General features: G+C 36.1%; 1 protein-coding gene across 1 annotated transcript in view; it reads right to left on the bottom strand.

The window, feature by feature from the left end:
* LOC140322402 (E3 ubiquitin-protein ligase RNF213-like) overlaps positions 1 to 26,012 on the bottom strand; it is a 133,866-nt gene that overhangs the window by 90,217 nt on the left and 17,637 nt on the right. Inside the window, exons 8-22 of the mRNA XM_072398975.1 lie at positions 25,399 to 25,481; positions 23,782 to 23,940; positions 21,543 to 21,745; positions 20,383 to 20,663; positions 18,124 to 18,380; positions 14,207 to 14,407; positions 13,233 to 13,422; positions 12,436 to 12,488; positions 10,011 to 10,164; positions 7,125 to 7,274; positions 5,435 to 5,524; positions 4,659 to 4,781; positions 2,927 to 3,110; positions 326 to 499; positions 84 to 230 (exon numbers count right to left, since the gene is read on the bottom strand). Coding sequence (XP_072255076.1) covers positions 84 to 230; positions 326 to 499; positions 2,927 to 3,110; positions 4,659 to 4,781; positions 5,435 to 5,524; positions 7,125 to 7,274; positions 10,011 to 10,164; positions 12,436 to 12,488; positions 13,233 to 13,422; positions 14,207 to 14,407; positions 18,124 to 18,380; positions 20,383 to 20,663; positions 21,543 to 21,745; positions 23,782 to 23,940; positions 25,399 to 25,481 — 2,449 coding nt within the window. The remainder of the gene's footprint in view (positions 1 to 83; positions 231 to 325; positions 500 to 2,926; positions 3,111 to 4,658; positions 4,782 to 5,434; positions 5,525 to 7,124; positions 7,275 to 10,010; positions 10,165 to 12,435; positions 12,489 to 13,232; positions 13,423 to 14,206; positions 14,408 to 18,123; positions 18,381 to 20,382; positions 20,664 to 21,542; positions 21,746 to 23,781; positions 23,941 to 25,398; positions 25,482 to 26,012) is intronic.

Here is a 26,012-nt window from a genome sequence, read left to right on the forward strand (position 1 = left end):
TTTCGTTCCAGTTTAAAAACCGTTGGATTACATACACTTTATATATTTAAGAAAAACAGAGAGAATGTATTAGAACTAAATACCTTTTATATAAGGATCCAGGTTCTGAATCATTTTGAGAAGGCTGTCCACCCATTTACGCTCTGATTGTAGTTTGAATAATTCAGCTTTTCTCAAGTTTAACACTTCATTTATTTCAGTCAGGGAGAGCTTCTCTTTTTTTTCAACTTCTGAAAAAGTAAAGCAGTCCATAAGGCCTGTTATATATACTATGCCTCCAGTAATTCACAGAAAGTATTGCTCAGTGTTGCATCAGAGGACTTACTCAGTGTACAGATGGTTACAAACTGCTCCTTGTGTGTTAGAATACTCTCCATATGTTTAAACAGCACCTCCCCATCCATGACATTTCTTACAGCTTCCAGGAACACAGATTCTGAAAGAGCCACTAGTACTTGAATATCTTCCCCAAACTGTAAAATGATGTTGCCATCCGTTCCTGAAATGAAACAATATGAACTGTTAGTAATAACATCCTATTTTAGTGTCCCTAATAGTCAAAAAGGAACACAGGTAGGTTTCCTGTTTCCCAACAAACTTATAAATAATAGTTTTATTGTATTTTTATGTTTAATATATCTACTTTGTCCATAAAACTATACTATTACTATGGCTTTCATTTATAAATTTAAGATACTGTTTATAATAATGCAGCTGATTCATTATTCCGAAAGAACAAGCATTACAAATATTTGTGCCCCAACATTATTATTGATCTAAAAATCACCATCATCTTCTGAGGTGCTAAGCAAGGAAAAAAATACAAAAAAAAACATACATAAATGTCAGTATTACTAATACAGACGATGTTTAACAAAATACAAAGAAATTACAAATTACAAGGAAACAATTGGGAGAGAACCTTTCCCTTGTTACATTATAATCTAAATGGAATGCAGGGACACAAAAGTTAAGGTAATAAGTAAGCAAGCTTTATATCTAGAGGTAATGGTTCCTGAGTCAAGTTGCGATTGTCAAGATAGATTGTATACTTGTCTGTATTGTAAGTAAGTAAGTAAGTAAGTAAGTGAATTTCCAGAGTATGCTTAAAAGTTTCAAGGGGTCGCATTCTAGGGGAGGGGAAAACGTGTGAAAAATTCTGTATGCAGAATTTGTGAAGTGTAAGGAGGTAATTTTAGTGGACGGCAGAAGAAGGTTGTTTGCAGGGCAGAAGTTGCAGATGATGTGATATTGGGAAATTAAAGATGTATGAAGAAGACAGGTTATTGACTGTGAAAACAGAAATGAGTAGAAATGGTAAAGAGCTTGGTAGGAAGGGACAGCAGCTGAGTAGAAGAGATCATTATGGATTGAACAAGTGCTGGTTTATTAGCTGCTAGGCCACAGAAAAAAATTGCAATAAATAATTAGTTTTACTTATGGACTCCTGAGGGAAATACAGGAAATGAACATTCTGCCTGTACAGCTGTAATAAGGGCAGGAACATATATAATTATTTATATATAATATTATATATAAGCTGCCAAAAGTATTATTATCTCAACAAAAAATGTGATCAACCAATTATATCATAAACATATATGATCCATTCCCTTTGGGGAAAAAAACTTCCTTGGAGCAGTAAATTCCACATGTACTGTACATCGCTATTTATCATCTGGAACACACTATATATTCACTGTACCATATAGATCAGCAACATAAAACAGGAACTATTTAGTCTAGAAACTAATTACATTGAGTTAAATATATTGTTGTATACAGACAATTCCAAAGTAAGCTATCCATGAATGCACTATCATGAATGCTCTCTGTATGTGGGCTACAGAAATAAAGATTGACAAGGACAGTTATCTTCTCTCTTTTTTTAACATTTCTTAAAAATGTTTTTACATCCAAATGGTTTGTTGGGGAACAGGTCAAGCCTTTATACGGTCACTTTGGTCGATTACAAAGTATTTAAAAATAGTTATGCGGTAATGTTAAACATTAGGGGTAGGAGATTAAATGCTAAGTTATCTTTAGGGTTAAATTCCAAAAATTATAGGGATCACAAAAACATTTTATTGTGTTTTGAATAGAGTGGAAAAGGGTTGGAACCACTGTCACAGCTTTTTGTGGTCTGTATATGCTGTAAAAAGGCTTTAGCGTGTATGCAAACATGTGCAGTAGATATTCTTATAAGAGTGGGGGACAGGTACAACTTTTCACAATGCTTTAATTGCTCCATCCATTCCTGTTCTGGAGACAACAATACCCCCAATTTTTCTACTGGTGTTGGATCACCCATTATACCCATCTCAAGTTATAACGTTTTTTTTTTAACGTTGCTTATATTTTAAGCTATGAGAACCTAACATTCTTGTTGAAAAAGGGAACAACGGTTAACAAAATCATCCTACTCTCTTTCCATTTCTAATTTGGAATGTATATGTTTGAACATAACCTAAAAATAGTGGAAGAGTAAAGATATTTTTAAATATTACTTTAAATATCTGTCGTAGTAGGCAAGTATGATGTAATTTTTATTCCATGTATGTCAATGAAAAACATAAGTATAAAAAGAGATACTCGAAGGGACAGTGGTAGAGAAAGACCATCATTTTCTCTTACACGCTGTATCATGAATCAAGATATATCTTTGTAAGATTCTTTTAAATTTTTTCTGAACTTCATTACCAGTTTGTATTTTTACATACATCAAATTTACTTTTTATTTACTGACAAAAGACCTTTCAACACAAATATTTTTACTTATTTAACTGCAAGTCAACCCCCACCACAAAGTACGGAATCAGACAGGCCTGATGAGAAATATATTTATCTACAATAACGACTATAAACAATTATTTTAAGGTAAAATGTACCCAATACATTTGAGTTAATCGTAGCAAGTAACACTTACCATAAATTTTAAAGATGTATGTAGCATCAGCCCATGTTAACAAGTGCTGTAAAATTCTACTACTGTCTTTAATGTTGTTTCCTTCATCATCTTTTGGCCAAGAATTTTCTATAACACTTGACACCAAACGACCAAAATTTGCAAGATTGTATGCGTCTAATTGACTAAGAATATTTGTCTTTGACTGTTTTAAAAAGAAGGAAAACATGCATTTAAATGTGAAATATAACACAAATTCACCTGACCCATGCAACACATTGCTAACTGCATTGAACAAGAATTTGAAACTCAGATGCAGGTTGCTATTGAAAACTCCACTTTCATTTAAAAAAAAGATAATACAGCATATGCAAATCACAAACCAATTTTGTATTAAAATATTGTTCCATTTCAAACTGCAACCACTGTAATGTTATAAAATTTGTCAAAATATTTAATCCAACATGGCAGCCTGGAAACATTCAGTGTTGGCTTACATAAATATTCTTGCTTCTGTGATTGGTTTACTGATTCTCCTAAAAGTATGAACAATAACATAAGTAAAATTTTAGGTTCACCTAAAATTCCTCAGTGTGGTCGAAAACCTGACAGGGTGGGAATACTACTGTCTTCCTTTTTAAAGCAAGGGAATGCACCAGCTCATCACAATAAGTCACATACTCCCTTTCAGAATTATAAAATACAAAAAAATACAAATACAATAAAATACGCATACCCAATAGGACTTTATCAGAACAGTACACATGCTCAAAGGCTGTGCTTTTGCTTGCACTGTATTTCTGCAGATTATACATTTGAACTCCAAGCTTGGTAGTTAGTAGTCAGCTTGTTCTTGCCAAATGCTGAATGCATTATTTTGTTCATCCTAAAAGCAGTCAGAGAGCATGTCTTTCTGTCTGGACAGCTTGCTATATGTTGAGTGGCCAGTTGCCTCATCACCTCCAAATAGTTTTAAACAAGCAACACTTGCATTACCATATCAGCACTGCTGGACAAAGCTATATTTGGGCTTTGGGCTCTGAGTGAACCTCTACTTTTCCCCACCCTACAATACTGAGCAGCTTTTGTCTCTGAGCCACACCTATCTCAACTCCTTTCCTGATCCAATCTAATTGCTCAGCATCCCAAGTTGCAAGTTATCTAGCATTTCAGAATGCTAATGGTGTAGCAATCTCTTTCCAGGCAGTTTAACATAATATATCTGTCAGTGCTTATTTTTTGTCAGGAGTTGGCCTTATTGGATCAAAGCATTACTCATTTCACCCATCCCAATGGTGCAGTGATACCCAGTTCATTTGGATTCCTAAAGTATTGTGACTGGTGAGGTGAGTCCTACCAGATTCTATAAGCACTGTTGATTTTCTGGTCCCCCTCTAAACTCTGTGGTTCCTACCTCCAGTCCCCCACCAACCCACAAGAACACAATAATAATGATGGAGAGATAATCGATCAACTTGGTAAGCACAGCAGTGGAACAGGAATCTGACACTCCTGACACTGTAGGATTCTGCATTTACTTCAGCTAGCAGAATTTCTTGCAGAGAATGAAGACTGGGTGAAAAGGAAGAATAAAATGTCCCTATGCAGGTAAAAGTTTATTGTAAACATTTATTTCAGTGACAGAGTCACCACAAAAATGTGCCATCAATATTTTCATCTTTACAATAATACCATACTCTAAAATATACAATTTTACACACTTAAAAAAACACCTTGATGTGAAGTAATTTACCTGGCATGCCATATGCACTGCTTCAATGGCACAGTCTTCAAAGCATTTAGATATGGAGGGGTGAAGATCTTTAAACTGATATTGTTCCCTACAGTACAAGGAAATTTGATTAATTGCATCCTCCTATGAAAAAAAAAAATTAAAAAACATGTATTAGTGTTTTTTTTGTAGTACGTATTAAGTAATGTAATACCAGCCTAAACGTTTCCGAGCATTTGCTACTACACATGTACAGAGTCTACTTTTTACTCCTGGTCCCACTGAGGACAGTAGATGAACAAAGACTTTGTAGCGGAAGTGCACACATTTGTAAGTAGAATTTATTTTTTTATTTTACAAATAAGAAGGTATCTATTTTTTCGCCTAAAAATTATATAAGTATATTGCTTCGAGCAACTGGCAAAGTATTGCCAACAGCCCCAGTTTTTTGAACAGACTGAATAGCCTATTTTGGAAACAGACCTGAATGCTGGGAGATGAGACTGCACACACAGGTAAGTTAGCTCAATGAAAAAAACACACTTTACCGCTCTCCTCAGATATGGGACTGCCTGGATTTTTAGTTGCAGGGCCAATCAACAGGAGATGAGAAATCCCAGTATGTTTTGCCATTTAGGCTTAATGGTTTCCCTTTATTAGACTTTTCAGTTGCATAAGTAATTCTAAGAATATTGCTGAAAACCCTAAAAAAAAGAAAAATCCTAGAAAAACTGAAAATATTCTTTTATTTTCTATCTTGAATATATAAATAAAGTCAGGTTAGTTTCTGAAAATACCTGTTTTATCTTCCTGACTAGAACACTGAGAAGAGTGTCCTTCCACTTTGGAGATACATTTTCACCAGCCTTCAGAAACTGATTCAATGCCTACATAAAAAACAAGCTAAGTTTAATGAATACATAAACTATTAAAAACAAAAAACATATATATATATACATACACAAACACACACACACACACAAGATGTCAAACCCAGCAATACTCAGCCCAGAGGACTAAGAAAAGACTTTGGCCCTGATTTATTAAAGCTCTTCAAGGCTAGAGAGAATACACTTTCACCAGTGAAGATGGGTGATCCAACAAACCTGGTATGGATCTGGTCCAGGATTAAAAGCATTTGCTAGCAAATAGCAAATGACATTGAAGAAATCAATTCTAGGTTTGCTTGATCACCCAGCTTCACTGGTGAAAGTGTATTCTCTCCAGCCTTGGAGAGCTTTATTAAATCAGGCCCTTTGAGTGCAGTGTATCATGCCCCCACCTCCTGAGGAATGGGTAGGTCACCCAGAATGTTACAAGACCAGCCACAGGACATTATACAAATGCAAAATGCTGACTGCTGTCTCAAAGGGAAAAACGTGGAGATTGGTAGTAAATTAAAACACATGGTAGAGGCAGTGGTATAAATACCGTATTTTCCGGCGTATAAGACGACTGGACGTATAAGATGACTGGGCGTATAAGACGACCCCCAGCTTTTCCAGGTAAAATATAGAGTTTGCTGCACTTAAAAAAAAAAAACAGTAACAAAGAAAATTTTTACTTTAAATAATAGAATTGTCTACCCTTCTATGTAAAGTAGTCACACAGCTCCACCTAGTGGCTGTTTTTTTAAATCACAATATTCTATAACACGCATAGAAATCTATACCGCATGGCTGACAGCGTTCCCGAAGCTCTCTGACGGCTGACTCTGGCTAACCCGAGCTCGGATCTTCTCCCCGTTCAGGGGATTGGTAAGTACCCGGCGTATAAGACGACCCCCGACTTTCACACAGATTTTTTGGGGTTAAAAAGTCGTCTTATACGCCGGAAAATACGGTAGTTTGACTGCACTGTCATGTCATAACCGTTTGATAGAACTTGCAATTTGTACGTGCAGAATAATATTAATACTTGGAAAACGGATGGTAAATACATTTTGTAATGAAACATCAGGAAGTAACCTCATAAAAGAGATAAGAAAGTTGAAATAAAGGAAAGCCAGGGTAGGCGGAGATCCATTTTTGAAGAAGAAAAAAAAATTTGAATATTAGGGACTTTAGTTAAATGTATGGTAAAGTGCTTAAAGCAGACCTGTCATTTAAATAAAAAAAAATTACACTTAACCTTTACTTCCACAGATCCCTCAATCCCTCCACAGCTGGCCTTAATTTGGTCCCACGCAGTCCTGGATATTTTCTTCATCTGCCCTGGACACTGCCATCTTCTTCCGTCTTCTGTCTATGTCACTGGGCAAGATTGGGTGACATATCCTGAATTTTTTTTTAAAAAGGGACCCATCTCACAGCACACACATGAGTGAGATTGGCACTTTTTTTCCATTGATGGAAAAAGCCCCTTCTGTGCATGCCTGACCTTATGATGTATGTGTACCAGGAGGCTCCTATTCATAACAAGGAAACAACAAGTATTGGCTTACTGCTTATTATTTATCAAAAAAATTATACAACAACAAACACTTACCCAAAGCTGTGCTGAAAAGCTATGACAATAAAATTTTTGCCCATACACATCGTCCAGCCACTTTGTTGTCAATAACAGTACACCATTTAAAACTTTCTCCAGTTCAGACTCCTGTGAATCATTTTCTGTCTCCTCTTCTGTATGACAGTGCTACGTTACGTAAACAAAGATCAATAGTTTTTTTTTTACACATGTGAAATTATACACATATATCCAATAATTTGTGTACACTAGATGATTAGGTACTTGAAATTATGTGGAACCTGAATCCCAATACAAAACCATGAAAGTTATAATGAAGCCCCCACCTCTTTGAGTCTATGACAACATCCAATTCTCTGGAAGGACATTATATAAGAATATGGAATTTGTCTGTTGGAATTTGTGCCCATTCTGCTAAAATACCATTTGTTGGATCAGGTACAGGTAGTCCCCGAGTTACATACACGATAGGCACTGTAGGTTTGTTCCTAAGTTGAATTTGTATGTAAGTCGGAACAGGTACAGTATTTTAATAAATGCCATTAGGACAGATGTTTGCCTCAACATATTAGGCAGCGTGGTGGCAGTTATTATTACACAATATTAATATAGCGCCAACATATTACGCAGCGCTGTACAAAGTCTAAAGTCATGTCACTAGCTGTCCCTCAAAACGGCCCACAATCTAATGTCCCTACCAGAGCCTTAAGCCTTTATTACAGTCTAAGGTCAGTTACTAAATAAAATCCTCACAGTGTGTTAATCACAAACAAAGCAAAAAAAAAAAAAAAACTTTATGGAGCCTAGACATTCATTAACTTCTGGAGCAAGCTGTGCCTAAATTCACACTTCCAATTTTAATCGTTCAAAATGAACGACGAACGAACGATCGATTGGGCAAAAATCGTTCGTAAAAAAAGTAACCAACGACGCCGACGAACGAGGAAAGTCGTTGGAAACGAACGACCGGACCGGCGGATCGGATTGGACGACGATCGTTGACCATCGTTCGTGTGTACGGTCGTTCGTTGATCGTCCATGGTCTGAGCATGCGTGACGAACGAACGTTCGTTCACTTCCTGTCGTGCACGTCACTCCCTGTATCGCTCAAACGATCGTATCTATTGTGTGTACAATATCTACGAACGATCGTGTCGTTATCTGTATGTGCAGGATCGGTGCTATACGATCGTTCGCAGATATCGTGCAGGATCGTTCGACGTTCGTTTAACAACGATAATAATTGGAAGTGTGTACGTAGCTTTAGTATGCAAAAAGAAACAACTGCAGAGTTTGTCCTGGTCATTAAAGAGTTACAAGATGTTGCTCAGCTGTGTTTAGCAAAAGATTTCTTCTGCAAGTCATGCAAACCGACCCCCCCCCCCCTAATAAGGCTGCACATGAGCGAGCAGGGAAGCCCCATTCGTATCTAGGAGTCCTCTGTATGTCGGATGTCCTTAACTCGGGGACTACCTGTACTGATTGAAGGAGAAGATACTTTTACTACTATTTAGTGGGGATGAGGCTCTCTGCAGGCTCCTGGAGTTTTTCCACAACAAACTCATACCTTGTCTTTAAGGACCTGATTTTTTTTTCTGCAAGGAAAGCAGGAAGTACAGAATTTACAGTAATTTACATTTCAATACAAAACGTGTAACAATAATAATATAACATTATATTAATATAGTAATAATATAACATTATATTAAACTAATATACCAAAACTATAAAGGTAAAAAAAAATTAAAACCTATTTTTGTTTACAAGGCCCCCCCCCTTTCTGTCTGGGAGCACAGAGACTCCTGGGACACACACCACACTCATCCCAGGAGGCTTCTGGCTGCTCCTTCTGCACATGCCCATCATCAAGCTTTTTCTTCAATGGGGTACAAAAAAAATGCCGATCTCACACATGCATAGCAAAATTGTATAATGTATTTTCACAAACTTGTGCTCATACAGTGCATTTGTACTATAAAACTACTCATCAAAACATTAGAATCAAATAAGGACTTTACAGTATATATTTTACAGCCTGCTACCAAGATAGACACAGATATGAGCCAACAGAGGTTTTTTGGTAAGCAGCACGGTGGCTCTGAGGTAGCACCTCTGCTAGGTCACAGGTTCAAATCTCAGCCAGGACGCCATCTGCATGGAGTTTGCAGGTTTTCCCTGTGTTTGTCTGAGTTTCCTCAGGGTATACACCTCCCACATTTCAAAAACATGCAGTTAGGTTAACTGCCCCCCCCCCCCCCCAAAAAAAAAAAAATGACCTTAGACTGTTTTAAAAACATTTGACTATGGTAGGGACATTAGATTGCGAGCCCCTTTGAGGGACGGCTAGTGACATGACTCTGGGCTTTGTAAAGAGAGGTGTAATATGTCGGCACTATATAAATACTGTGTAATATTAATAAAATAAAAATGTCTCATGTCAAAAGACATTAAGCTTAGAAGATAAAGTTCAATAAATGTGAATTTTCATTAAGATATATCATAATTATACAGTACAAGGCCTGCTTTCCTGACTGGACATGAAATGACAGTGATTAGGTGGCCCTTACTTACATATTTTGGTAAATCTAAGAGATATTGCAAATAAATAATAACAAACAGCAACATGAACGTTCAGCTTAAAAGCTTACACGTATGAAAAATAACGTATAGACATTAGTCCTCATTTTTTTGATGGAGTGAAGAGTATACAACATGTCTGACATTCCATAATAGGAAAATACAATACACATTTACATTTGTATGAATAATAACTATTCATGATCTAAGGCTAGCCTTAGCTATAACATACTGAGGACCTAATTTTTTTCTTTCTTGCCAATGCTGTACTTGTACCTAACTGTTCAATGCCTTAGCCCCTATAATGATTTTATAACATGCACTCACCGATAGACCTGAAACTTGTAACAGCGTTAAAATCATTTTGGCAGAAAGAGGTGGGAGGTTTTGTTCTCTTTTTAAAAATAGGTCAGAACAAATAAGGTTGTGAAGGTCCAGGCTGGCTTTGCAACACATCTGAAGAGCATCAGCATTGGGGGGCCTGCACATGATGACAAAGAGAAAAATTTTAGGAAAGATATATATATATATATATATATATATATATATATATATATATATATATATATCCATAAGGGGAAAAAAATTAGTGTACAGGGATATTGTAGACCACAGTAGTCTACAGTCACTAAACTAATTTGTTTTACCCATATTCTTTCTTGTTAAAATAGGTCAGAACAAATAAGGTTGTGAAGGTCCAGGCTGGCTTTGCAACACATCTGAAGAGCATCAGCATTGGGGGGCCTGCACATGATGACACAGGCAAAGCTATACGGAAAGATATATATATATATATATATATATATATATATATATATATATATATATGATACCATAAGGGGAAAAAAATTAGTGTACAGGGATATTGTAGACCACAGTAGTCTACAGTCACTAAACTAATTTGTTTTACCCATATTCTTTCTTGTTCCACTGACCTAACATGGCTTAGAATATTGTCACTATATGTAAATAGGCCTTTACCAAAGAGCTGTCTGTTCCAGTTTTGATTGGGGAAACAAAAGATATCTATATGGAGAGGATAAAATTTCATCAGTGAAACTGAGTGAACCAGCAAACCTGGAATGGATCTGGTCCAGGATTAAAAAACATTTGCTAGCAAAAAGAAAATGCTTGAAGAAATCCATTCCAGGTTTGATCACCAAGCTTTGCTAATAAAAGTGTATACTCTCTAGCCTTGGAGAGCTTTAATAAGGTCCTTGATACTCAGAACTCACATCCTTATGGACACATCCATACTGTTCTTCTGTATATGTCTTGAAAAAAAAAGGAATAAACTGATATTACCAAAATACCACACATGCACAGTGGGCCTAATTTATCAAAGCTCTACAAGACTGGAGAAGATTGACTATTATAGGAGGACTATATATATAGGACTATTATACATGATTTCCTAAAAATAATTTGCTATTAGTTAGTAAATGTTCTCTATCTTCTCCATCCTTCGAGAGCTTTAATCTACATACCCAGTGTATGTAATGTATGTTATAAATAAACTCATGAAGATTGTTGCCTGTTTAAAATGTACCTTGTGCTTTGTGCACTTTTAAGTGCCCCTCCCTTTACTGAAAAGCAACATACACTTAAAGTATACATGTAAAAGAAAGAATTAGATATCATGCTAACCTTTCCTCTGGCTTCCATAGTGTAGAACTGGTGTGTAAAACTCTGGCCGGGGGGCCTAAATATGAACTGCAGCTGGCCAGCTGCTGCATTGAAATAACCCTGCTACTACAATTCCTGACATCATTCACGTCCATAGACCAGCAGGCTCTCTGCCTATGCATGGCTCCGTATTGGACTGTTTTTTTAGATGCAAATAAAGCCGGGAATTTTAGTAGCAGTGCTATTTCAATGAAGAGGGAGTTTCAGCAGCGGGCCACTCATAAGATTTAGCATTCGCATTGGCCCCGTCTAGCATTTCCAGCACTCCCCCTCAGCTGATCTTTTCCTTGCTACTCCAAGCCATGGACTTGAATGGTTGGAATTTCATGGAAGAATTGTATTTTAGCTGCAATGTGTAAAACTGTTTCGCTTGATTTGGGATTGCCTTTGGGAAGGAAAGATTGGAATTCCTATCAAGTCATTATTGTCATTATTATCTGTGTTGATGCTGGGTAGATTTAAGCTCCCTATATGTCCTAGTGTCTATTGTCATTAAGGCAGAATGGCATAGGAAATTCAGTCATCACCAAAACAAGAGGAGAGGAAAGACAACAAAAAACAAACTAGATTAGTGGTTCTCAACCAGGGTTCTGTGGAACCCTAGGGTTCCTCCGGAGCTTGCTAGGTGTTCCTTGAGGAATGAGAAAATTGGACCTCCTAGGTCAGATTAACTAACACCAATGATCATTTTGGCTATCTGTAAGGGTGACAGGGTGACATTCCCCCCACTGGTCAGCAATGTAAGACAGATTCTTCCCACCAAACACTAAACTAATGTATTGTGAGCTGTGGATATAGTAATTATACCAGGGGTTCCCTGAAGGCCGGAAAGTTATTTCAACTCTTCCCCCATGTTAAAAAGGAAGAGAAACACTGAACTGGACAGTTGTTCAAAACTTCTGCAATCAACAAACTCAAAAGCATGCATCACCCTGTCATGGTGGTTCCCCTCACCGACATCTACACCACTAATGTGTCTTGTAGTGGAACAAATGTCTGAGGATTAAACCACAGTGATTTGAGGGGACACAGACAGTCACATTGACAGACAAAAAATTATACTTACTTGCCCTGTTTTTCCATAATTTGTATCAACTTTGTTAAAATTTGCTCAATTTTCTACAATTACAAAAAAGGATAAATAAAATGTAAAATCTGCAGCTATAACATTACTTCCATCAGTAAGAGTTTAAAACATTTATAGCTAATAGTATGTGATAATACAATATACACAGAGACACCCCAGGTTAAATTACACCTGTCCTAACGGAAAATAGGTGTGCTAATACTGAAAAACCTAATGTTGTCATCTCGGTAGTAATGACAACATTAGGTCTGTACCTAGAAGAAATATGCAACATGAGTAATTGGAAATAGCAGCATACAATTGCTAGTAGAATGAATAAATTCCTTGCAAACTAGCCTCCAAAAAGTAAAAATTAAGATAGTTTGGCTTTCATAGTTTAGACAGATATAAAGGACACAAATCAATTCAACTATTGTTACATAAACACAATATAAAAATGTATTTTAAATGCAAGCAGTGTAAGTACCTGAATACAACACTGTAGAGCAGCTTAGACAGGGGAACTGAGAATCAGCACAAGGAAACAGTTAGTCTGCAGTGCAAAAGTGCCTTGTTAGAAGGTGAAAGCAGAGTGACAGACCTGGAGCTCCAGTTAACTAACTGCAGCAAGAAGAAAACATGTCCCCTACTTGCAGACAGCACAGGGTTGTCCTGTGTGGCAGAGCTCAGAAAAGTTTGGACAGAAATACAAAACATCTCTAAAGTATGTCATCTGCATTGTTAATTGTTTGACTAAAATAAAATTAAACATGTCTTTAACAAATGTTTTTACTGACCCATCTGTGATCTATCTCAGCTCCAGGAAATTTGAAGTAACATGCTTTGAGAGCACTAACAATCTTCACTGGAAGCACTTCCAAAAATTCAGCCATGTGGTTAATAGGTATCAAACACAGCCAAGACTGTATCAGTGCCGGGTCTGCCTGCAGCAAATATTTCTTTGTAATCATCTTCTTAAGAATATCACTGGTAACAAATACAATATACATAGTTATTACATGTACAACTAAAAAATGATTTTTTCACAATTATTGCTGGGAGGATTCAACTTCTGTATTTGTCTTCATGATCTCTGTCACCTAGACAAAATGTTATAGATTCCACCAGAAAAAAGACGTGAGAGTACATTTTGCTATGTGGCCACTTTTTTTAGAATGGCCAAAATTCACCCTACTTTGGGAAATTTCTTGAATCTCAGTTACATTTAAAGTGACCATGTAACAATTTTAAAATAAAATTTAAATCAATGCAAAAAAAAATACAGCATTAGTAATCACTTGTCCCCAGGCTTGGGTTTATCTCAAATATGAAGTGGAGGTCCCAAAAGCATAACATTCCAGCTCCCAGCCATTTTATTCTGGTAATTGGGGCTTGGGAATGGCCCCCAAACCAAGAAGACTTGCCCAGCTTGCCTATCTGCCAGTTCCCTAAAGATTTGATTGATACTTGTGCATGCTATGGCCTGTGGCAGAAACTTCACATATGACACACTTTTGGATGTGTTGGATAGCTGTGTGCTGTAGTTTCATCTGTTGGCCTTTACATTGCTACAAAACACACAAACATAAAATAGTGGATGGCACATAGGACCACAGTGCAGGAAGGCAATGTAGGCATCCAATACACCTGGAAGTGTTAGGTGTTAAGGTACTGCCACTGTGTGCAGTTTCACAAGACAAGTATATTTTTATTTCAAATGATTGAAATACATTTATTTTAAAGTGAATCAAATGATAAAAAATCTGATTACCCATTACATCTTTTGACTTTATCATAGGAAAGGCCTTCCAGACCTGCAAATACATTTTCTTCCTTGTCTCCTCCTGCTTTATGTTTAGCATCCAGATTGGATCCAGGGGAAAATGCATGAAACACAGGTAGTACCCAAACCCATTCATCAATACTGTTATCAATGCATCTCTGACACAGTGTCCTTAAATGTTTATCCATCCTGAAACAAGAATTAGAGTGTAATTATAATCACATTAACGTTCAGCTGAACAATTGTAGTATATAATTTAATGTAATTGCAATGATAGATAAAGCAAGGTCTGATTTTTTTTTTTTTCAGTTATGAAGTTTCTGGTAAGAGAATTTAAATTAAAGGTATTGCCACCCTTGCATTTGTGACAGAAAATGCACCACTTCTCCAAGAAAATTGTTGCAACTACAAATGGTTTGGTTTTTGTCAATTTTATTTCTTTCATTGGTACTGGAAACAAAAGTAGAGAAAAAAAATCTGAGACATTCCACACAAAACATTAAAAATTGCTTGGATAAAATTATTGGCACCCTCAACTTTCCTTTTGCCAGCTGCTCCAGATCTCTCAGATTTAAAGGTCTGTGTGTAACACACTGAGCATGTGAAAAAGGATGGGAGGATTTGCGAACCAACATTTTTAGAAAAGCATGGACAATCCCAAGGCAATCTCATCAGGTGCCCAATAAGATCAATAATGGCAGCAGTGATCTGAAGTGATATTTAGTCTTTATTAGAATGGTGTCCAGATGGAATCTTTTCACACATTGTGGTAAGACACAAACTTTTACTACAACCTTTTATTAGTATAATTTATATCAGTGGTCGCCAACCGCAACCGGTGGTCAGTAATCCACGAGAACATTTTGGTGGTCTATGGCTCTAGCCGGTGCACCCCCGGGCGGACCATGTCCCCCGTACAGATCCCAGGCTTTGAGTGACACCTGACTCCCCCGGCAAGGTTGGCAACCATTGATTTAAATGACCACCTTAACGTTTAACCACTGGTCAGTTCTTCATAAAGAAATGGAAAGTTCTAAAATGTAAAAACAGAGAGAAAGTATTTGTTTCTATAAATAAAAGTTATATCTCTTAAATCCCATATAAAGCAAATTAGTATCTCAAACTAAAAAAGAAAACAACCTACAAATATACTGAAACAGTTAATATATTTCAAAGAGTAAATCAGGAATTAAAAATCTAATAATTTATGTTAAAGAATGCGCTGAGAATATTAAAAATAACTGTTTATTTATATATACACACAAGCGTGCACGAGCGCACACACACTGGACTCTTTTTATAAAACAGGGAATCAGACATTATTATTATTAATATTATTATTAAACAGGATTTATATAGCGCCAACATATTACGCAGCGCTGTACAATAAATAGGGATTGCAAATGACAGACTAATACAGACAGTGATACAAGGGAAACATTCCCTCGTGGGAAGCTTTTAGGTTTATGTGTTTCAATACCAGTAATTATCTATCAGGGAAAGTTTAGGGAAATGTCAACATCACAGGGTCACATATATATATGTGACCCTGTGATGTTGACATTTCCCTAAACTTTCCCTGAGGTTATACTGAGGTATAAGGTTATACTTATTGTAACTCCCCCCCCGCTCCCATTTCTTGACATTTGATGAGACAAAAGGGAGCAATTGTTTTTGTTCAATTGTTTTGGTTAACATGCACTGTAGTATCATAGCCAGCAAGTAATATAGCCATTAAAGCAGAACTAAACTTTCACTTTATTAGATTTGTGACCAGCCAGGGATTTATTGCAGAAAGGCATAGGCAATGTCCATTTTGCCAAAAAACAAAAGCTGGCATACCCGGCACAAGAGCATGGAGATTGTAGCTGTGCCTATGGTTCTGCAAGCTGCTTGCCCCACCCTCTTCATACATGCATGAAACAATCTGGTTGTGGGAGCACTTAGTGACACAGTCATGGAAAGTTTTAAATATATCCTAAATCTGTAACTCTGCCCAAAATGTTGTAAGGTGATAAATTCCTGTACTCTCTATTAGGCTGAATGTTTGAATAATGAATGAATCAAATACATTGTTCTCTGGTATCAGGGAGGACTCTAAAACCCCCGGCCACTATATTATGCATAAAAGGACGAGAAAGCAATATGTTTTCCTTTTTTTCCCACTTATAAAGTTTAGGATCTTTTAGCTTTGGGTGAGTTTTTTTTTATTATTGAATAATGGACCTAAAACTGCATCTAAGCTATATATTGACAACAGTCCTGCTGGAATGGAGAACTAAAAAGCAATACATGAACCAGCCAAATCAGTATTCCTGGAAAAATGCTGTTCTGTTCCTTTCAATGCTACTTAAATAGAAAAAAAGGTATGCTCCGATCATACCTTTACATCGTAACACACCCATTACAATACATTTTCAAAATCCATATTACTCGTTATCCTTTTGTTTTCATCTAGGTTTGATTATCTGTGTTGCACTGTGACTTATCATAGAAAGTAGTTTATGTACATCTTTTTATCCATCAGTGCACAACGAGCGGTGCATGAAGACGCACAATATGTGCATTTTTATACCCTGCAAATGCATGGTCACTGAGACCTGCCCTTGCAACAGACCATCTGCTCTATGTCTAGCAACAATTGAAAAACAGTAAACTTGTCAGACCTCACTAGACATGAAGCACATACTTGCAGCTGTGTAGAAAGAAGCATGAATGCAACAAAATAAAATTTACATAGTTGTGAAGCAGTATTTGGGAGAATAAGGCATTCACCAGGACTAGCAAATGACAGCTTAGCTCAGTGGAGCTCTGGCTAAGGGGAGTAATGTGGAGGTATTGCATCATTATGGACTGCAGAGTGTGCTAATTATATTTATTGTAGTAAACCTCAATCTTCCCTGGAAAAAAAGAATTAAAGGGCCTGGATACATCTATTGGTAACTGTGTTGCTGCAGAATTGCAGGCCTCCATTTGGGATACAGGCCAGAGTGTCCTGGAAGCAATGAGTGGGCCAGACACCCTTCCTTTTTCCATTCCATTATGAATTGCTCTGGTGCCCCAGGTAAATGATGGTAAAAAGGCACCTGTTATTGAGACAGAAGGAGTTGCAGCCTGAGGCCAGGCAGAACGGCTGTAAGGAGACTGTAAGCTGGGAGAAGGATTCCCAGGAATATTGAGAAGAGTGGCAGAGAGCCAGGAGGCTGCATTTTGTTTTGTTTTTTTGCACAGTCATGATGTGAAAGACACTGATCACCTGCAAGGGAAAACCCTTGAAGATTTGTTTGTGTTGGGAGTTTTTGTGAATAAAAGTGGGCAAAGTATTTTTAAATTGGAACAAGCGTCTGAAATACATGAGTTAAAGCTAATCTCCCACAATATATGTGTACTAAGCAAAATAAAAATCAATAGTAAAATATAATAAAATGTGGGCACCACTGCTCAGATAACTCAGGAAAGTAAAGGCAAAACGTTTTTTCTCTTTTGCTAAAATTAGGTTAGGTAGACTCTCAGCCAGGTTTTATTGCTGTATATGTCCCCGCTAGGGACATTAACCCTTCTTTTGTCCAAGTAACTACTGACAACTGGACACAAAGTGATGGAAAATCTAACACTTTAGAGCTGGTTTGTCCCTATAGTCCCTTTAGGGCTTTCTGCATTATTTGGTCCTTTCTTATCATAGGCTTTATTGTGAAAAATTGGGCTATACATACTGTTAGGTTCTGTAAACAGGCATATGTAATACGAACAAAATGGTGATGGGTTAAAAACCAGTAGTGTGAAATTGTTCCAAATTTTATTTTTGCAGTCTTTACCATGATAAACAACAAAAAACAAATGAAAATATGTACAACATGACTTGAGTACTTGACTTAATGGTTTAATACAATAAAGAAATAACTTACCCTGGAATTCTAAAGAATATATTTTTTGCTCTTTGTAGTTCCCCAATCATTTTTTCTCTGGGCATTTCATCCAAACACAAAATATTGCAAATATGTAGAAGATGATGTTTCTCAACAGCAATGTTAAACATATTTACTAATATGACACAGACCAACCCTGCCATTATCTTGTTCTCGATATCATCATCCTCCATTGTCCTCAGACCCAGGAAAGGTTCACAGACTCTACTGATACTTTTTAAGATAAGGTAATTTACCTATATTTCAAAGAAAAATTGTTATTTAAAATTGTAGATCCTGTTATCATTTACTTATTATAGGCAATCTGATTCACTGTTTTCTTTTCAAAGAAAACAAGATATGGAACATAATTGGTCAGCATTAGCTAGCCTGGACAACTTTCTATCACCTTTTCTAAAAATCTGTCTTGGAAATAGTAGGTAAATATAGGTAAATAAATACATGAATATTCTAGTACATAATGCTTAGACATGCATCCCAAATTATATAAGCTGTGATAAAAATCTATACAGTCAAATATATAGCGGGTTCAAATGGACATGTTAATCCTCATATGTATATAAATTTTCTAAGATCCAGTGTGGCAGTGCTCAGCCACACTGGATCTAGATGTTACCTACAGTTGTGGAGCTCCCCTATACAGGTGTGTCCATAAAGAAGTTTTTTCTTTCCTTTGTATACATCTCTGGAATATGTACTTACCCTAGAATAACACTATTTATTTCCTTGTAGATTGTTTATCATTCCCATTGAGACTTATATCAGACTTATTAGAATACTGTTCCTGTGGCTGGGGAGATACTATTGTCACCTCACCAAAAACTTAATTTGGAGGCATCATACTCTCCTGGCCTCTGCAATTAGCGTTGTTTTCACCCTACAAGACCATGTAAGTCTATATACCTTTATTTACATTAATATATTTAAAGCATATATAAGTGGTTGATATACACTAAGAAAATTTATATACATATGAGGATTAACATGTCCATTTGAACCCGCTATATATTTGACTGTATAGATTTTTATCGCAGCTTATATAATTTGGGATGCACAGCTAAGCATTATATACTAGAATATTAATTTATTTATTTACCTATATACACATATACTTGTATATACTACATAATGTAACAAGAAAACCTTTTTATTAATTTAGACGTAATTACTACAAGTACCAAACATATATTGATAAACCAATACCCCTGAGGAAGCCAGTTAGGGCAAAATGCGGGTACAACAATCAACATGAATAAATGATTGGAGGTTTTAAATCTGTATGGCAAGTAATATACATGACCAGCTAGATGTTTTATGTCTAGAGCCCCCCAGGGCCAAAGTGCGATTGTTGAAACCACAAGAAGTTATTGTGGTCTATTTTGAATCTGCTATGTTATGTGCCCCCTAGGGCCAAAGTGATATTGTTCAGACCACAAGAAACTATTGTGGCCTATCTTTGAACCTGTTATGTTTTTTATTTGTGATTACTCATTGAAAATATAATACAATACACTTTTTGTGCCCAAAAAACCCTGCTTTTTCTTCTCCTTCGTATTTTTCACTTTATTGAATAAGGGTTGGCACCCAGTTCTAGAAGAACTTAAATTTTAACCACCACCAATACTCCAAAATACTAAGCCTTGGAAATAGTAGAAACACCTCTGTTTTATACACACCTTAGATATCTAGGATATGGTGTTTTTTTGTTTTGACACAAGAACTAGAGAAATCCTTGCAATAATTATGGTCAAAGTGCATGAACCTAAATTTAGAAAGAGATTATCCTAAATTAACCTGCATTAAAGATATTCCAGGAAATAAGCCTTAGTATAACATAGAGCAAGAAAACAAACTGCCTTTGAACAAATACTCAAGGACAAGCCCTTCTGATGCAATGAGCCTGTTTTAAAGCTCTTCAAGACTGGAGAAGATACACTTTTATCAGTGAACCTGGATGATCAAGGAACACTCATATTTAACCTACTTGTTTTTGTTAAATGCTTGAAGAGACAAATATTGCTTTTTATCAAAGTATATCACCATTATGTGGATTACTTATTTACATGACCATGAAGTAGCGTTGCTACTTTGTTAACACTTTATAGTGTTTTATCAGTCAAAATTGAAATGTAAAAAGTGGAATGACAACCAACTCAAGCTATCATCCTGACTCTCTATAGTTTTAGAATATACATATTTCAATGTAAACAAAAATTGTATGTATAAAGCAGTTGTTACCTGTTGAACTCCAAATTCAAGACTTTTCCATGATATTTTTTTGTCTCCAAACAAAAGGGGATCCGCATAAACAGCAACAAACTGACGAAGTTGAATAAAGAAGTTTGACAAATTGATGTGATCACAGCTTGTGAGAATGCTGAAAATCCTACTGAGCATGACTTCACCAGCGACCATCTTTTTTTTAAAAATAACTTCATATCTATCTTTCCACAGGTTCTTTATCTTAGACATTAACCAATGAATTTCCTTCATGCACACATCATCATACTGATGCCACTCTGAATAGAAAAAAAACATTATATATATATATATATATATATATATATATATATATATATATTTATATTTATATATATAGATAGATATATTGGGTAAGTCAAATAATAAATAGTGTCCATCTGCCTTGAGAATCTTTGCCCGCTCTTTACCTAGAGATCCATGTTTGCAGTGTTTCAATGCTACTAAAATGACCATATATCCCTTCTAGCTACACTTCTTGCATCAAATTGTTATGTATTGTACAATATCCCCATAGGAATACATATAAACAATCTATTTATCTTTGTGCTCTTCTCTCACACAACATTTCTGCAAAATAATCTAAAGATCTTTCGTGTCTCACCTACATAACACCTACCTACATATATGAAACTATGAAGCATGGAGCAGACTGCTGTATTAGTGACAATTGAAAGGGATAAATGTCTGGACAAAACGGATGATCAGATATATGAAATATTAAAAGCATACTGTCTGCATGGAGTTTGTATAATCATTCTGCATTTGTGTGGGTTTCCAATTTGGATTCCTCCCACATCACAAAAACATGCAGTTAGGCTAACTGGCCTCTCCTCAAATATTGGCCTTAGACTGTGTTATTGACATATGATTGTGGAAGGAACATTGGATTGTGAGCCCCTGAGGGACAGTTACAGCCATGACTATTTACTATGTCTATATATAAAGCTTTGCATCTATGTGTGATGGACAGTTACAGCCACGACTATAGACTTTGTCTATATATTAGGCGCTATGTAGTTTGTTGACACTTTATCAATACAAGATGATAATAATAAAATAAATTAATATTGATCGTAATAATATAAAGATGATCCTTTTTTTTTAGGTATTCAGTTTTACTTTGCAGTATATCTCACCTTTTCCATGAATGAGTCTAGACTCCATATACAGGCAGCGATTCATGGGTGAACTATATTGCGCATCAATGTTATAAATGAATTCATATTCCTCCTTCCCATGTGCTCGCACTATAACATATTTGTATGGGATATCTCTGTCCACATATTGTTTAGAAATTTGAGTCTGTCCTTCATACAGAAGTCCACAGTCTTTTACTTCTCTGTAAAATGAAAAAAAAGTTTGACATCTTAAACCCATAAAAATAAGCGTTATGATGGAAAAAAATATACTTTTATTTACAACAATTAAAAAATGAGATTGGACTTAATGTTGGCTCATATAAATTGAAAAGGTTCATTTATTAATTATTATAGACTCCAAAGATAATTTTTTTATTGGGTAAGTGGATTAACTTCATTATAACATAAATTAGTTAGTTATCATGAAATTTGTTTTTTTTTGTTTTTTTTTTGCCTGATAGCATCATGGTAAAGTTTCCTGTATATAAAGATAGCACTAAACAAACCTAAAATTATCTACTGCCAGAATAAAGGATTTATTTCAGCTAATGTCAGTTTTCAGATTTAGATAAGCAAGCATGAGGTGAAGGAGAATGGTTTTCTTCTGTTTGGAAGAGGGGAAGGGATTCAGATAACAGTTTTTTTCTGTGTAAGTAAAGGTATAACAGGTGTATTCAATTCCAGTCATTCTGACCCTTTGTAAACCATTCCTTACTTCACTGACTGCAAATCCTGGTCATCAAGAACTGAAGTTGGACATTCCAGTTCTGGAATTAAGCTCAAAAAGTCAAGGTGTAAAAAAAAACAATAATGAGTTGTTTTCTGATATGTTTAGTGAGATGAAGGTTTTTGTGTCACAAACAAAATATATCGACCATAGTCATAACATAGGTTGGTGTGCCTACCAAACCACATTGTAGCTAAACTGAGCTGTAAATAAAAAAATGAAAAGGTAAGGTTGTAGCTAGTCCTTTAAATAAATTAAATAAAATAGGAGGGACTAGTAACCAATGAGATGGTGAAAAAAAGGATTAATGTAGAGGGCGTACTAATACATGTTTTGATATGGGATCATTTAGTAAATTCACCAAATTGGTATAATTTTTGAGATTAGGCTTACATGGAAGGGCCTACAAATGTTTTAAGTGGGGAGTGGTATGGTTGGAGAGGAGGAAAGTGTTTGTGAACTGAGCTTGATATCAAGCCCTCCCAGACCTTTTTAGCTGCAGGCATTGTAGGGGAATTCATTCTTAAACCTAAAATAAAAACAGTATTTCATGTTAATTTCTAAAATATTATATTTGTTACCATGATAGGGGATTTTAAAGAGGTAAAGCAATTTTGGTAGGATAAGCATCTTAAATACAGCTATGTGGCCTAGGGTCGCCTGAGGGTGATGTTGAGTTATAAGGCCTCACTTTAGAAATATCTAAAGTGTGTGGCAAGACGTCAAGCAATATTTTTTTTTACCTAGGTGAGGATTACAGTGCAAGCTGAGTAAAGTCGTATGTTACTGTGTAAGATATTGTCTTCCTATAATTGAATAGTTAGAGGCTAAAGCAAATATTTTGACCTAAAAATTTTGGGGATGCTTCTGAAGCTAAAAAAAATACCCTAAATTAGACACTGGTTCCCATACCAAGTCCCAAAGATGGAAGTACTAATTACTTTGGAAAGATTTGGTCTTGTTTCCCACTATATCACCAAGACACTAAGTGAAGAGAAATCTCCTCAGTAGTACACAGCAAAAGTAATTCAGGACATTTAGCTCCCCAAATAGGCTGGCAACAACAACTAACGGCATCACTTTAGGCTCACACTCCAAGCCTTCATTTGACACCTGTACTATTACTTGCACTAAACTTGCTTTACTCACCTGTCCCTGTTCCCTCACAGGGTGCCGCAATCTTCTACTTTCTTGTCTTCCTGTAGAAGTTTTTAAGACATCTTGATTGACCAGGCTAGGATAACTCCCGTGCAGGCGCGCAGGAATTAATGTGTTTCCCTGCACACACAAAGGTACCCGGGATTGCCAGGTATCTTTGCAACCAAAGCTTTTTGCAAGATACCTGGAGCGATCAGGCGGGTAGGAGGCATTTAATGACCTGCCTGAACATGTATTCTTAAAAGTGTCAATTTGATTCCATTTTTAACTAAAAATTGTTGTGGTATGGGTAAAAAAGCACATTCATAAGCCTAATAACACAAGTAAAAAAAAATAAACTGAAAAACTTACTTTGAGTAGTTCATTGTACAGATGACATCTGTCCATGCCTGGTAGCCTTTTATCTCTCCACCTTTCACTATCACTTTATCCTCCTTAAATTTAACACCAAAATCCTTGGAAACAATAACATGGAAATACAATGTGATACAATCCTCAGGATCAAGTTTCCTGTAGACATAAGAATAAACAAGTTGTATTTAGGCACGTATTATGAAAGAAGTAGTTCTTGAAACAGCATTAACATGCTTGTATTTATCTAAAAGCAGCACAGTACCAAATATTCCAAATCAAATTATACCTGTAAATGAAGAATGTAAATATTTATCTTCTCTGTTGCTTGCACTCCTAAACACTGCTCCATTCTGAGCTTTAGACAATCTTCTGGTTTCCCACAGTTCTTGCTGTTTATTGATGCTGACCTCCATGTCTTATTTGCATGAAGGTCAGTTGCATCAGCAGTGCATAAGTCATGCCAATCTGGGACATACAGTACATACTGGGGCATAGGAATACAACCCAAACCCTTACAGGTAGTTAAGGACATACAACATATGGATGACGGGGAGGGGGCGGTTAGCATGACTTGCAGAAGAAGTCTTTTGGTTGTAACTCTTTATTGACCAAGACAAACTCTGCAGTTGTTTCTTTTTGCAAATCAAAGCACGGCTTGCTCCAGACGTTAATGAATGTCCAAGCTCCATAAAGTTTTTTTTTTGCTTTGTGCATTTATTAAAATATAATACCTGTTCCGACTTACATACAAACCCAGTGCTCAACCCAGAAATTTTTTTAAGCCAGGTGGGAAGAAATTGTAGGTGGGTGGCAGCCCCTATATTGTGACCAAACTCTTTAGTAACCACCCAAAAACAGCCGGGTGGGTGCTGAAAAGTGCAGGGTGGTGCACCCAGCTAAAAAGGCCTGGGGAGAACCCTGAAACCTACAGTCCTCATCTCGTATGTAACCCGGGGACTGCAAGTAGTTTTGGTTTGTGTTTGGGGTTAGACTTATAAATAATTTACACATCCAATGGTGTTGACAAAATCACTAACACAAAAGGTTTAGGTGGATACAAATATATTATGTAAGCTGACATTGCTGAACTTGTTCTAAAGAATTCTAACTGACTGAAATTTCAGTAAAGCTGATCATTTGGCTTCAGTTATTTCATTCACATATAAAAATAGGCATGCAGATAAATGTGTGGCAAAGTGTGAAGCAATTAGTTGAGCTACAAACCTATTCTGGTTCAGGCAAAGGGAAAAGGCATAGGAATAAAAGGGCCATTAATAAAAGCATACACAATGGACCTGAATAATTAAAGCTCCCCAAGATTAGAAAAGATGGACTATCATGGGAGAACCTGGATGATCCAAAAAACCTGAAATGAATTTGGGCTAGGATCGAAAACATTTGCTTAGAAATTTAAAACGATTTTAAGAAGTTTCTCAATCACCATGGTTCTCCCATGATCATTTTTTTTCTCCAGTCTTGGGGGAGCTTTAAAGAATCTGGTCCACTGTCTTGGTATTGATCATCTTTAAAAATAATGATTTTTTTTTTTAATATGCACATGACAAAACTGCAAAAAAGTTTGTGCATAATTATGAGTGAGTCAGCATACTGCACCTTTTCAAAGCTTCTTCTTTCTCTTTGTTTTCTGTCTTTTCTTTGTTGGTAGATTCGCCTTGCAGATTTGAAGCAGTTTTCCCCTTATGATAAAAGAAAATAGAAAGGAGCTCAATGAATATTTTTTTAGTAAAACAATGAAAAAAAATTCTTATGCAAGCAAAAACCTTTAAGTAATTTTCAATAACTGAGCTATTTATATCTCCTAATGTAACTCTCCTATAGACCAGATATCTATAGATAGATATAAATAGTTTTCTAAATTAGACAGCCAGAACTATCTTGTATCCAAAACTGCATTATAGAATCTGATTTATTAAATCTCTCCAAGGCTGGAGAGGGTACACATTTATCAGCAAAGCTAGGTGATCCAGCAAACCTGGAATGGATTTTTTAAGTATTTTTGCTATTTGTTGGTTTTCAATCCTGCACCAGATCCATTGCAGGTTTGCTGGATCACCCAGGTTCACTGATGAAAGTGATTTTTTTGAGTTGTGCCTGCTCCCTATAAAGCAAGGAGGAGGACCACCCTCTTCACCCTACTCCAGTCCAATAATTTAACTGATTATTCAGGAATTAACATTTGCTTCCCAAAATGACATGTGCAATGCACT

The sequence above is a fragment of the Pyxicephalus adspersus genome, chromosome 2 (assembly GCF_032062135.1).
Source record: "Pyxicephalus adspersus chromosome 2, UCB_Pads_2.0, whole genome shotgun sequence".
Taxonomy (NCBI): domain Eukaryota; kingdom Metazoa; phylum Chordata; class Amphibia; order Anura; family Pyxicephalidae; genus Pyxicephalus; species Pyxicephalus adspersus.